Source organism: Tachysurus fulvidraco, chromosome 6 (genome assembly GCF_022655615.1).
Source record: "Tachysurus fulvidraco isolate hzauxx_2018 chromosome 6, HZAU_PFXX_2.0, whole genome shotgun sequence".
Classification (NCBI taxonomy): Eukaryota; Metazoa; Chordata; class Actinopteri; order Siluriformes; family Bagridae; genus Tachysurus; species Tachysurus fulvidraco.
This window is the reverse complement of record NC_062523.1, coordinates 21354560-21367999: the sequence shown is the minus strand read 5'-3', so window position 1 is coordinate 21367999 and position 13440 is coordinate 21354560. Positions and strand designations below refer to the sequence as shown.

General features: G+C 37.7%; 2 protein-coding genes across 3 annotated transcripts; one reads left to right on the top strand and one right to left on the bottom strand.

Moving 5' to 3' along the window:
• Positions 1-321: 321 nt before the first annotated feature.
• grtp1b (growth hormone regulated TBC protein 1b) lies at positions 322-7604 on the top strand. 2 transcript variants are annotated; one of them, XM_027165982.2, is made up of 8 exons: positions 322-477; positions 1014-1165; positions 1283-1441; positions 1561-1664; positions 1899-1995; positions 5114-5286; positions 5395-5580; positions 5740-7604. In XM_027165982.2, the coding sequence occupies exons 1-8, from the start codon at positions 419-421 to the stop codon at positions 5833-5835; spliced, it is 1026 nt and encodes a 341-aa protein (XP_027021783.2). In that variant the 5' UTR covers positions 322-418; the 3' UTR covers positions 5836-7604. The 2 variants fall into 2 exon arrangements, with proteins under 2 accessions (XP_027021783.2, XP_027021782.2); XM_027165981.2 differs by having other exon boundaries at positions 325-477; positions 1540-1664.
• lamp1b (lysosomal associated membrane protein 1b) lies at positions 7031-10837 on the bottom strand. The gene is made up of 6 exons (XM_047814471.1): positions 10497-10837; positions 9776-9963; positions 9039-9161; positions 8853-8919; positions 8601-8768; positions 7031-8501 (listed from the first exon to the last, which is right to left on the bottom strand). Exons 1-6 carry the CDS (start codon positions 10552-10554, stop codon positions 8362-8364), a joined length of 744 nt encoding a protein of 247 aa, XP_047670427.1. The 5' UTR covers positions 10555-10837; the 3' UTR covers positions 7031-8361.
• Between the last annotated feature and the right edge of the window lie 2603 nt (positions 10838-13440).

Genomic DNA, 13440 nt, shown 5'->3' with positions numbered 1-13440 from the left:
GCTTTCACATTAAAATAAAACATCCTCTAGTAAGTGATGTACCGTAAAATGTGCTTTAAAGCTATTATGATACTGAAATACTGGTTTCAGTGAAAATAAACGTGTTGAAACTTATTATACACCTGATTTAGGCGCTTAAGACAAACAAAACAACGTGTCTTTACTAATCATACATACATAATATGTGTGCTGAATCAAATATGGTTCTCCATACATGTTTATTACTGCCTTATGTTTCTACATTACGTACATTACGTCCAGTGTGAGATACACTGTAGGTGTTATATCACGGTGATGTGTTCATTTGCATAATGGGCGTGGTTAGTGGGATTATATACCAGACATCTACAGGTAAAGGTTTATTACCTGTCATGTGCGCGAGCGTTTGCAAAGTGAAGTTTGTTTATAGTGAACAGAGATGAATCTCCCTATGGATTCTAAATCTACTGAAGGTCTCACATCCAGCGGAAACTCGAGGTAGATTTTGTATTTTATTTTATTTGAATGCTTTACTTGACATTTTACTAGAGTCTCTCCATCGGTAAGAGTCAGTATGACTGTGCCAGTATTATATGTGCCAGGTGATCATAGGTAGCAATGATATCTAAGTTGTTCATTATAATTTTCTGGACGTCCCGTTGTTGTTTTTCCAGCAAACTGTATGGTTAAGTGGTTATTTATTCTATTGCACAAAATGAAATGTACAAATTTACTTTGGGTGCATTTGCTGTACACTTATTAAAGGAAAGTTAAGTCGTAATTGTGGGTGATGGGTGCACTTGATTAATTATGAATATTTTTTTTTTGTGTGATAATTTTTCTTTATCTGTTTCCCCTTTTTGCACTACTTCTCTTTTTGTAACAATCCTTCCTCCTTTGTATTTCTCTTTCTTATTTCTACTTCAGTTTTGGAATATATAAAAGAAATTAAGATGCTAAAAAAAATTCACACGTTTTTCTTTTCAAGGTTTGATTAAATAATACATGGTACCCCTGATTTTTCTTATTTGTAGCGTAGACAAGTATGGATTTCAGTATGCTGAGGATTTTAACTATGAAGCCTATGAGGAAATGATGTCTGAGTATTTCCCAGTGCTTGCAAGAAGATCAGAAAAGTGGTCAAGGCTTTTAAAAGAGAACACTAAAGTGGATAAGAATCTGAAAGGTGGGCTTGGCACATCCCCACACTGACCACTATTGTACTGTCACAAAATTTAAATTTATATACCCCATATACACATTGTCTCTTATTACTGAGTCACTGGATGTTTATTATTGGCAGTTAAGAGGTATGTGAGGAAAGGTGTCCCCAGTGAACACCGTACTCTGATCTGGATGGCTGCCAGTGGAGCTCAGCAGCAATTGCAGATGAACTGTGGTCATTACAACTCTCTCCTGAAGGCTCACCATGACCCCAAGCTAGAAGAGGCAATACGCACTGGTCAGTCCCTTCTTTTATTTTTCCAGATGTGCAACATTTGTTGTAGTCAGAGTCATTTTATTTGATGCCAGCACTGACATGGTCATGTCACCTGACAGACTTACATCGAACTTTCCCAGACAACATTCAGTTCCACGAATCCTCCCAGCATTGTTTACTGAATGCTCTGTACAATGTTCTTTTGGCATACGGACACCACAACAAGGATGTTGGATACTGTCAGGTACTATACTATTACGCTAATGTATTGTTAGGTTTATTACCACAGGACTGGTCTTCCTTATTCCTGTTTTGCTTATTTAGCTGCATTTAAGAAAGTATTTACATTATACTTAATAGTATCATCTAGTCAGATAGCTGACAACTTTAATAGTATTTGCTCAGTCAATAATTTGGCTAAACTTGCTGTACGGCAAATGTTTATAGAGTCAATTCAATGTTTTTTCCTGTTTTCAAGGGAATGAACTTTATCGCAGGATACCTCCTTATCATAACAACAGATGAAGAAAAGTCCTTCTGGTTAATGGATGCTTTGCTGGGAAGAATCTTACCAGGTTAGTCACTGTTTTTATCCCTTAAACCAACAAAGGAAATGTTAAAAGAACACATAAAATTTTAGACATTTCTACCCAATACTCACTTTTGAAGCAAAGAGAAGTTTAGAAAACATTCATATAACTTGAATTAGGTTTTCATCAAGCATTACACCTTTTAGATTTTATTACATTTTTCTCTCTTTTTTTTTTTGTGGCATTGGTAAAAGCAGCAGTGAAGAACAAGGAGAAAACTCTCTTCCTTGCTGTGAGTGGGTTTTTTGCAAGGTGGTAATTTCAAAATATATTATAGGTTTCAAAATGATCTCTTATTGCACAGAAATTAATATATAAAGTTTTGGCAATGTTTGTTCTGATCTGGAATAATTAGCAACCTAATTATAGTAACTACTGATTGGAGGAGTGATTGATCTCATGTTGGTTCATAACTGTTATTTATAGCTTTACTTATAAATAACATTTTTTTATAGCTTTATGTTTACTTATAGCTTAAGACATTGGAACAATACATAAAAAAAAAAACAGTTGGCATTTTGTGACATATCTTCAGGTGGAGACTGAACCAATTTTGTGTTACTTGGTAACACAGAATGACGACATTTAGACTTCTAAAATAAATTTGAGGTAAACCATACTTAGAACCTCCAGGTCAGTTTCCTTCTGAGCCAAAGGAGTATTCTCATTGCCTTGATTCCTTGCTCAGTAGTAATAGCAAAACGATTGACTCTTAACCATAACAACTTATGGATAGCATATATTGTGTCCCCTCTACACCATACTTGTCTTGCCAAGGAAATGAGGAAATGGATTCAATAAGCACTCTACCTTAATGTTAATGTTAACTTTGCACTGTCAAAGAAGTGTGTGTTGACACACACTGAGTAAAGATAATATTAGTGTTTGACTTTACTATTCTCACTGAAGCTGAGTGCTGTTCTTAAAACAGACACGTGGCCTACAGTATTGTTTGTGATAGCTTGTAGCAGCACAAGCTTCAGCTCATAACTGGTCAAATTGACATGACTGGTTGTATGTAAGACACTGTAACATAGACAGACAAAACAACCAGTGTTCTAATAGTTCCATTCTGTCCAAACAGACCAGGGTAACAGACCAGTTCCAACATGTTCCTCACCATCCAGATCAAGGTCTGGCCCATGGACTTACTAGTATTTCCAGCATGTCAGATACTTCTGTTTGTGCTTGCTCCCGCTCATGTGTTGTGAAGAGTTCCTTATGTGCTCTTCTGTGTGGCATGGATTTCATCTGTTCTTCCAAAAACATGCCGGGAGATGGACTGGCTACTGTATATTATATGTAGATGTGTGTACATGTTTGTAAATGTGTGCTCCATCCAGGGTGTAGTCCACTCTTGCACCAATGGTTAGGTCCTGGTCGAGTGTAAGCTTCACCACTATAAAGTGGTTATGAGAGATGAATGAATTCCCAAACAAGTTTTTTTTTTAATGTCCCCAATTTCCATGCAAAATTGATGATTCAGCACTTGATCCCACATAATCTGTGAAATTTACCATTTAAACCTAGATTAGATTCTTTGCTAACTATCACTATGTCTACATGAATCGGTGAATCACAGATGTTATTGGTGAGTATTCAGCGTCAGTATTGGGGACCAGAGTTTGAACATGTCATACTATAGCAGAATCCAGCAATCATACATGATAAGTTATTGGTGACATGATTGGGGACAGGCAAGATGAGACTTGCCCTTAATCCAGTTCTCTCAAATGCTATATGGAACTGTCTACTAGCTGGTGAACCACTGATGAACTGTTTATTTAAAACCGTAAAGGGGTTTGGCTGTCTAAAGTCTAGTTTTCCCAATAGTTAAAGAAATTGATTTCAGGGGCATAGAAGAGCACAAATGAAGAGATGCCTTTCTGTATTAAAGGCCATCAACATGCTCCATGGGCATGGTGGCTTAGTGGTTAGCACGTTTGCCTCACACCTCCAGGGTTGGGGGTTCGATTCGCGCCTCCGCCTTGTGTGTGTGGAGTCTGTTTTTTCTCCCTGTGCCTCGGGGGTTTCCTCAGGGTACTCCGGTTTCCTCCCCCAGTCCAAAGACATGCATGGTAGGTTGATTGCCATCTCTGGAAAAATTGCCCCTAGTGTGTGAGTGAATGAGAGTGTGTGTGTGCCCTGTGATGGATTGGCACTCTGTCCTGCCTTGATGCTTGATGACGCCTGAGATAGGCACAGGCTCCCCGTGACCCGAGTAGTTCGGATAAGCGGTAGAAAATGAATGAATGAACATGCTCCATGGCTAATTTCTTGGAAGCACAAATAGGAGAGTCACATGCAGATGTATGTGAAGTGGTGACATGGCCCACAACATATTTTATAATCAGCAGAGAACAGTCTCGGGACATTATTTTCCTTTTCATTGAAAGCCAGAAAAGTATAAACACTTTGAGGAACTGTCATTTTCAATAAAGTATCAACACTATCAAGCACTTGAGTTCTGTATGTTTTAGTCTGGTGAGGTACTCCCAGCAGTGCTTCTCAAATAGACTTATTTTGTCCTGTCCTTGAAAACTTCCTGAGAGATTCTTGAAATTTATAGTCAAAGGGGTCTCTGGCTAGGAAATATTTGAGAATTATTGTGATGAATTTAGTGCTGGTGCACTACAGTTACAGCATTTGGCAGACACCCTTATCTAGAGCAATTAACATCTTAACCACTGAGCTACCACATTCCACTAGCTCTAAAGGAAACTGGTCTGGCAGTCTGAAATGAAAAATGAATAAAGAATTAGCAATTTAGACGGTTCAACATGTAACCATGGTTATATGGAGGACGGTCAGTAAACCTCAGTTTTCTTGAAAAGAACAGTCAGAGGATGAGTGCTGACATCCCTCATCTACTCCCATCAGGTCAGCTCTCCTTGTATTTATGTTTGTTGTCTGAATGAAATAAACATTTCAATACTAGTCAATGGGTTTTCAATACTACTATTTCAAATATTTCAATTCTAGTCAATGGGTTTTCTTTTATTTTCTCAGTACAGGAAAATGTCTTTAGATATTTTTGTCAGTGGTAATTGCACATATTCCTCTATGATTAGACACAAATGCAATACTCTCATCTGTAACTCAGATTACTATACACCGGCCATGCTGGGTCTAAAGACAGACCAGGAGGTTCTTGGAGAGCTTGTGAAGACTAAGATGCCTGCAGTGTGGCAAGTCATGGCTCGCCACAATGTGACGTGGGGCCTGGTGGTCTCAAAGTGGTTTATTTGCCTTTACATTGATGTCCTTCCCATGGAGGTGAGGAAAGATCCATAGCTATACATTGAACTTTCAATATTGAAAGAGACTCTATTTGTAAAATGAATCTAAATACATGTGGACATATCTTGTGGTATATCTTGCCAGACAGTGCTCAGAATATGGGATTCCCTGTTCTACGAAGGCTCTAAGATCCTATTCCGTGTGGCCCTCACACTGATTAGTCATAATCAGAAACTAATCCTGAAGGCGCAAAATGTTTTAGACATCTGTCATGGTTTCAAACAGATGACACACGGGGAATTTGTGGAGAACTGTCATGCATTTATGCAGGTATTAACCAAAATCTTCCTTAAAAAATGTGTAACATTTAAATTGATAGCATGTTTAAACCTCTAAATAATACAAGCCATCTTCTCCTTGGCTGTACATTAAAAAGTCACAGTCAAAGCATATATACTTGTTGATAAATCTGAAATTTTCTCACTTCAGAATATCTTTACGGAGCCTGGGAGTCTGTCCATGGCAACAGTCACTAAACTCAGAGAAATATGTCGAGAGCGCATGCAAGCACAGGATTCTGCATGATAGAGGCAATCACAGTATTCTCTATTCATAGTAACAATGTGAATGTAGATAGAACATTGGACAGAATTCAACATGAGAATTCTCACAGGTCATTAAACTTTTTTCCTTCTTCTTCTTTTTAAAATGATATGTTTGGTTTAAAAGGTTATGTGAGAATGAGAATGAACATTGAACTTTGTGCAATGAACAATTATTACCACTGTGATTTTATACCTTTATATCCCAGTGGCTTATGTAGGTATCCCTATTATATACAGTAAGTATTGACTTGCTTAGGATTATATGTCCTGAATTATATGATAGCATACTGAAGAGGAATATATAGTTTGCAAATTATTTACAAATACAAATTTGTATGTATACAATATATATGTTTACTATTTTTATTTGTGATTGTCTAAACACTCACACATCTGAAGCCTTATTGTTGTGAAACCCCCGAGTTTTGTTTCTGGTGAAACGTCACACTATTAGTTGAAAAATGCCTGCCTACACACGATAAAAAGGTCACATCCTCACAATATAAATAAACCTGTTCCTGGATGCCCCCCGAATCTGTCAGAGAGCAAATCAAAACAAACAGCATCAAGACTAACCTGCTATCAAAAAATGACTATGGTCTAGAAAATAAAATATATATAGTTAGAAAAATATTCCAAAGATTGACCACACTACAGAGCACAAATCACAGCAAACGTAAGTGATCGAGGGAGGGCATTAGTCAGAAAAGTCTTAACAGTCATCATGATGCTACCACCAGCACCACCACAGCTCCATATGTGAATACTGTTCTCAGCATAATGAGCAGTGTTCTTTTTCCACTAAATGTTTCATTTGTGCTCAATGCAATTGATTTTAGGTCAAGAGAACATTATTCCTTTTTTTTTTTTAGTCTCCAGCAGAGTTTCTTGAAAAATGTCACCTCACAACCCAGCTTTGTGGAAGGTCCTGTGTACTATTTCCATTCTATTCTTACAGTTTTTAATAATGGATTTATTATGAAGGATGTTCAGCTTTTGGGACTTTCACAGAAACATGGGTGAATACTTATGCAAACACAACTTACATTTTCAATTTGTAAATACCTATATTGAGTCCTGCTTAAATATTGAGTTTTTTTGTTTGGATTATTGACCATTAAGTTCATTTCAGTGTACACACTGTATAGGATAAAGAAATGTAATTACACCAACCATGTTTTTTCCCTTTTATTTGTCATTGCATTATAAATGTACATATTTGCTACTGTTATACAACACCTGATACATATGGATTGCAACAAATCCTCCTCATTCAAAACATATTATTCCAAAGTATTTCACACTAAGGCCAAGTTGCACATAGAAACACCAGAAACACATCAACAGGAGCAGACAACATATTCATATGATCAGTGCACTGTATGTAAGAGTTCATTATATCGACACTCGCTCGTTCACTCACTCGCTCTCAAGCATTAAATGCAGCATAGACTCCCATGAAGAATAATGTTCACACAGATCATATCAAAAAGTCACATTCACCGTAGGAAACATGTTTTCATACTGTGAGTGGGACTTGGTGCAATATTAATATATAATAAATGCTCATTTATCAGTTGAGTGGCCACTGATTTCTTGCATTCCAAAGCATGCTGTATGAGGGAAGCAGTCTTGATGTTTAACACTAAATGGTTTAGTTTGCTAATCACATTAGCTATGTGTTGTGATCATTAGAAACTTGTTGCAGATGAACTTTTTTCTTGTAAGTTTTATAAATAATGAGTTTGGGAAAAAAAATACTCCACTTTCATCTTGCACCGTTATGTGGAGGATGATGGAGTCTGAGAGGTACTGAGAAAGGTTTCAATGCAGCGAATGTAGCTTTGTTATCAACTGTATAGAAAGGCAACTCTCACTTCAGCTTCTCACTGGGGATATGGTATGAATTACTCAAGGCTATCTGTGCTCTTTCACACTGTTACAACACCTTTTAAAAAAAGCAAACAAGCTCATAGACCAAATACAAGGCAAATTTACCAGTTGTGTCTGGCTTTTTTTCACTACTTTGAATTCAGCAACACCACTTCCTTACCATCCTGAATAATGTTTACCTTTTATAGGTGATGAAAAACATATTTATAGCAGATATTTTACCTACATAATGCTCCTACTTGTAAACTTTAGGCCCTCACTGGGGTGCAGTTTCAATTAACTCTAGCCTTTCGTTATACACACCATGAAGGGAAATTCCTGTCAGTTTTAGCGCTAGCCTGTGCTTTATATGAAATCTAGGCCTTTGTATCACCCAGTCCAAAAGGAATGCCCAGATTGGCATAAGATTAAATATTCTTAAATTATTTTCCATTACTATACAACATAATGTCCAGCAGTTATAGGATCACGTCGGCCAATGGGCATAATGGCAGTATGAGAATAGCAGAGGAGAGGGCAGGAGAGGGGAGGGCAGAAGCAGGGCTTTATTGTAACGGGATCAATTGATCAGCAGTGGCTGCATATTCTGGCTGAAAAGCTTGCGTGAGCAGGTTTAAATCGTCTGGTAGCCAGCATGGCTTCTCTTCCTGCCAATCAGGTAGGCCAAGAGCACAACTAACACAAGGCCTGCAAGAGCAGCCCCCACAGCAATAGGGACCAGCATGTCATCTTTATCCACATCACAATCTTCAGCTGAGTAGGAAGAAGTAAAAAAAGAATTTAAAAGGCACACACAAAGTGTTAATGTATAAATAAGCACAAAATGGAGCTAAAAAATAACAATAAGAGTACCTGCTCCAAACTCATTTCCGCTGACACCAAAAGGCTGCACCTGTAGATGGAACGTGTTCAGGGAGAAATTCTGCCCAACGGTCAAGATCAGCTCTTGGTGGCACATATAAGAGTAGCCCAAAGTTCCCCGAAGGTAGCCTAGACTACTGTTACGGACAGTCAAGGGCTCTAAGAGGAAAGGAAGAACAAAACATCTAAATGATTCAATCTAAAATAAACCAAAATATATTAAGTCGTCTAATAATAACTTACTAGCCATGTCTGGCAAGGTGATTGACAGTTCCAGTCCACCAAGGTGATACTTCTTAGTTGTAGAATTCTGGGGGGAAACATGCACCATTTGAAATGCCAATTTACTGAGTGAAGGATAAGAAGTAGCTGACAAAGAAGGATGTGAGGTAGCTAATGAAGAGAAAAAGAGTTGGGGAATTAACTGACCAAGAAGAACTGGAAAGTCAGGCTTGTGTTCTCTTCCTTCAGTATGAGCGTTGAAGTGTCTGCCTCACAAGATCCAGAGGTAGTGGTCAAATTTGGTTGCAGGTTTATGATATCCTGGACAGCCTTCAGGAACAAGAGGATTTGGAGTATATCACAATTAACACACTGGGTACATAACATACAAAATGTGGAAAATCATATATCGGTTATTCAGAGTAAGTGCCTATTCACAAAGCCAACAAATTCCTGACATTTCATAAAAACATAAACTGAACTAAAGAACAGCAAATAAAACCAGAAAAACAGCATTGTTGCTAATCTTCCCATCGTACAGTCAATTTTTGTGTCAGCCAGTCAGTGTGATTACACAACATAGTTATCCACACTAAAATAGAAATAAAAAGAAGGCAAGTAGACTGCACCTGCTTCACCTGTGTGTTTGGGGGGACGTGGTAGTCTAGTAGTTAAGGTGCTGGACTACTGACCAGAAGGTCATGAGTTTAAATCACGGGTCCATCAAGCTGCCCCTGAGCAAAGCCCTTAACCCTCAATTGCTCAGTTGTATAAATTAAAATAAATTGTCACTCTGGATAAGTGTGCCTGCTAAATGCCAGAAATGTAAATGTTTTTGCTTTCCTTGTGTGTTTTAAAGCAAAAAAAAAAAAGATTGTCTAATTAGATTAAATTTGAGCTTTTACACTGTTGTGTGTCAGTCAAGGTTTAAACAGTTTGAATACCTTGCCCTGCGAGCTAGAGGTATAAGTAATGTTGAGCTGCAGCCCTATATGGGCTAACAAGCATGCAGTGCCGTTGTTGGTGATGTTGTAGGACCCTCCCTCAGGGACGCCGGGAGGTGAAGGAGTCGGAGCAGAAGTGGTGGTGGTGGCCGACACGTCCGTGGACAAACTCGGGCATATTGTTACAGCTGTAACAACACAATACGTTCATACTGAAATAAATTCCTGTACATTAACATACATAAAACACACAAAGCCAATGTCCATAGACAACGGACACAGACAACGTAATTAATGTATTAGTTAAGTCAAATAATGGACTTGTTAGTTTAATTTATGGTGATAAATACTAAAGAAGAGTTTCTTTTAAGGCACATAGAAATAAAGTATAAATAGAAAATGCCTGAAACAATGGCAACAGCTAAGGGATGAGAGAATATAGCTTTTATCACATTAATACGTAGTAGAAGGTTCAGAATCAGAAGGTTGTGAGATCGAATCCTCTAAAGTGCAACCGCTGGGACCCTGAACAAGGCCTTTAACCCTCAATTAATCAGTTGTATAAATAAAAAAACGAGTTAATGTAAGTCACTCTGAGTAAAGGCGTCTGCCAAATGATATAAATGTAATAATAGTTATAAGTAATATTCTGCTTTATTAGTAGTATTAAGAGAGATATTATTGCTGTTGTATCTGTAAATAAGGATATAATATACGGTACCCAGCAGCAGGAGAGTGAGTCCAGAAGGCAGATGGTGTGGTCGGGTGTGAGGTTTCATATTTCCAGTCGAGTGACTAATGTAAATCAAAACACACCGGGCCAAGACACAAGGCAAGTGTATTCACCTAGAATTAACGCTCTGAGACTCTAACACACGCTTACGAATCAGAATGCAAGTAATTCTAGACTTTAAGCTCCGCCTATAGACGTTTTTAGTCATTAGTTTCTGTCTTATTGCTCTAAAGCTTTGCTCGGATAAACACACACACAAGTCCCGCTTGTTTTTGTCTCATGCCCAAGCTGCCTGTCTCCTAAACGCACCAGAAAGAAAAAAAAACAGTCATGTGGCTGACTGTACCACACGGGTCGTGTCCTAAATACCAAACCACTAGACATGTAGTGCACTACACAGGGCCTATAAGCCATTATTTCCTGTCATATGTAGTGCGCGAGTATTACGAGAAGAGAACTTATTAAGACGAGCACCGTGCGCATGCGCAACGCTACTTAAGTTTTAACTTGGCGAAACAAAATAGGTTAATAACAATCACCCTTTTCCCTATTCGGGATTTATAGTGTAGGTTGAACAAGACACGATTTGAATGGCAGGAACAGGATTTGTGTGGGACATTTTCCCTATAGATGTATCCCTGACAGGTTAAAGCACAGAGCCCTCTGACAAGCCTCCAGTATTTGAGGTCCCTTTATGTCTAAGCAGGTGTACGTGTATGGGAACCTCCATGTGTTGCTGTGTTTACATCCCACACTCACAACCAAGGCCCATTGTCTGCCTAAACCACTGGTATGAATCTATTCAACAGAGTGATCCACATGACTGAGAACAAAACACAGAGGTATGAAGCCTTATCAGATGACATGAACAATTTCAGAGTTTTATTCCCAGGTTTGTTTTCACAGGCGAGGCATTTGTTTTAGTGACAGAAGCTCCACAGTATAGACAAATATAAACAAATTTGTATGTACAAATGTACAAGTGTGAAATGTGCAATTGAAATATACAATACAGACAATTTGTATGTACACATGTACAAGTGTGAAATATGCAATTGAAATATAAATAGTATGTGTTTTAAGTAAATAAAGTAAGAATAGTTGTGTGTGTTCCGTGTATGTTAAGTGTTCATCAGATGGATTGCTTGAGGGAAGAAACTGTTCCTATGTCTGTTCGTTCTGGTGCTCAGGGCTCTGTAGCGTCGACCAGATGGCGACAGTTCAAAGAGTGAGTGTGCTGGATGTGAGGGGTCCAGAGGGATTGTCTTAGCCCTTTTGCTCACTCTGGAGAAGTACAGATATGTGAGAATAGGGAGTGTTGTGCCAATGGTTCGCTCTGCAGTCCGGACTACCCTCTGTAGTCTTCTGAGGTCAGATTTGGTAGCTGAGCTGAACCAAACAGTCACTGAGGTGCAGAGGATGGATTCAGTGATGGCAGAGTAGAACTGTTTCAGCAGATCCTGTGGCAGGTCGAACTTTTGAAATCTGAATGACTCAACTGCTGTCACAATTACAAGAAGCTTACACAATTTTTAGGAAGAGTCTCCTGAAGCCCTTCACAGGACTGTGTCATATAACCTTTCACCCCGTCAGGTTGGTGGAGTAGAAAGCAAATATTGAGTAAGTCTATAAGCAAGCATACTGTACTGTAACTTCTGTCTCTCTCTCTCTCACTCTAACCCCCACCACCACCACCACCACCACTCTCTGTTTGTTAACACTTAGCATATATTTACAATCATCTAAAAAGCAACCCTAAATATGTCCTGACCTCTTGCATTATACTGGCATGTTGGTTTTTAAAATGCACACTGGAGCTGTTGTTTCAATATTCCAGACTATGTCTTATTCCTGAACACAGCCTGAATGATTGTATGTAAAGTAAAGGTAAAACAATTATTTAAAAACCAAGGCATCTTATAAATACAAGTCTACCAGTCACAGGAAAGACATTAAATAGTATTTAAAAAAAAAAACGGATATTCCATTTTGATTGTTTATATTTAATTATTCAGTGGTAAATTTGGCATTGGACTGTTTACTGTATTGTATTGTATTGTATTGTATTGTATTGTATTGTATGTCTTTATTGTCCACCAAGGTGGAAATTTTTCTTTGGCTCACCATCACTTAAAAATAAGGAAAAAATAAAAAATAAAAAAAAAAACCACATAAAAACAAAGACCAATATCCATTAGAATATCACATCTGTCTTATTGGACAATGTTAATTTGACCTTGCATTTCCTCCTGGATCAATAAAGTGTCTGTCTGTCTGTCTGTCTGTCTGTCTGTCTTGCAATCATGCATATTAACCACATGGTGGTGTGTTATACTCAGAATACAGCACAGTGACATTTTACTATTCAACAAACCATGCTGTGATATTTTCACATACATTTACAGAATTTGGTCAATGAATCTGACATCCAGATTTCTGTACATCTACTTTGTGACAATATCTAGTGGAAAGTCCTTTACAAATATTGAGTTGGAATTTTTTTATAATGTTTTTGCAAGACAACAAAATTATTTGCATATATTAATTTTCCAAAACATTAAATGTTACAGAGAAGGTTTAGTATTGAAGAAAATCTGCTAGTATATATTGCTACTATATAATAGTATAATTTGTGATAATAAATAATAGACCACTTTTCAGATTAATTCAAAAGAAACAAAAAACATAAGTGCTACCTTCTGAGACCTGAAGAGAAGAAGTTAAGCTTAAAACCACCTTCCAACCTATTTTTTGTTTTTTTACAAAACCACATGGCAGTGCTAAAGGGTGATCACACTAATATGGTTTCAATTACTTTCTTTTACTCTTGAGTTGTCTCAGTGTACTATATTTTTTATACTTAGAAACTTGAGAGTTGATCAGGTGTGTAGGATGTACTAAAATGTACACTTTAGTGATGTCAAGATACTTT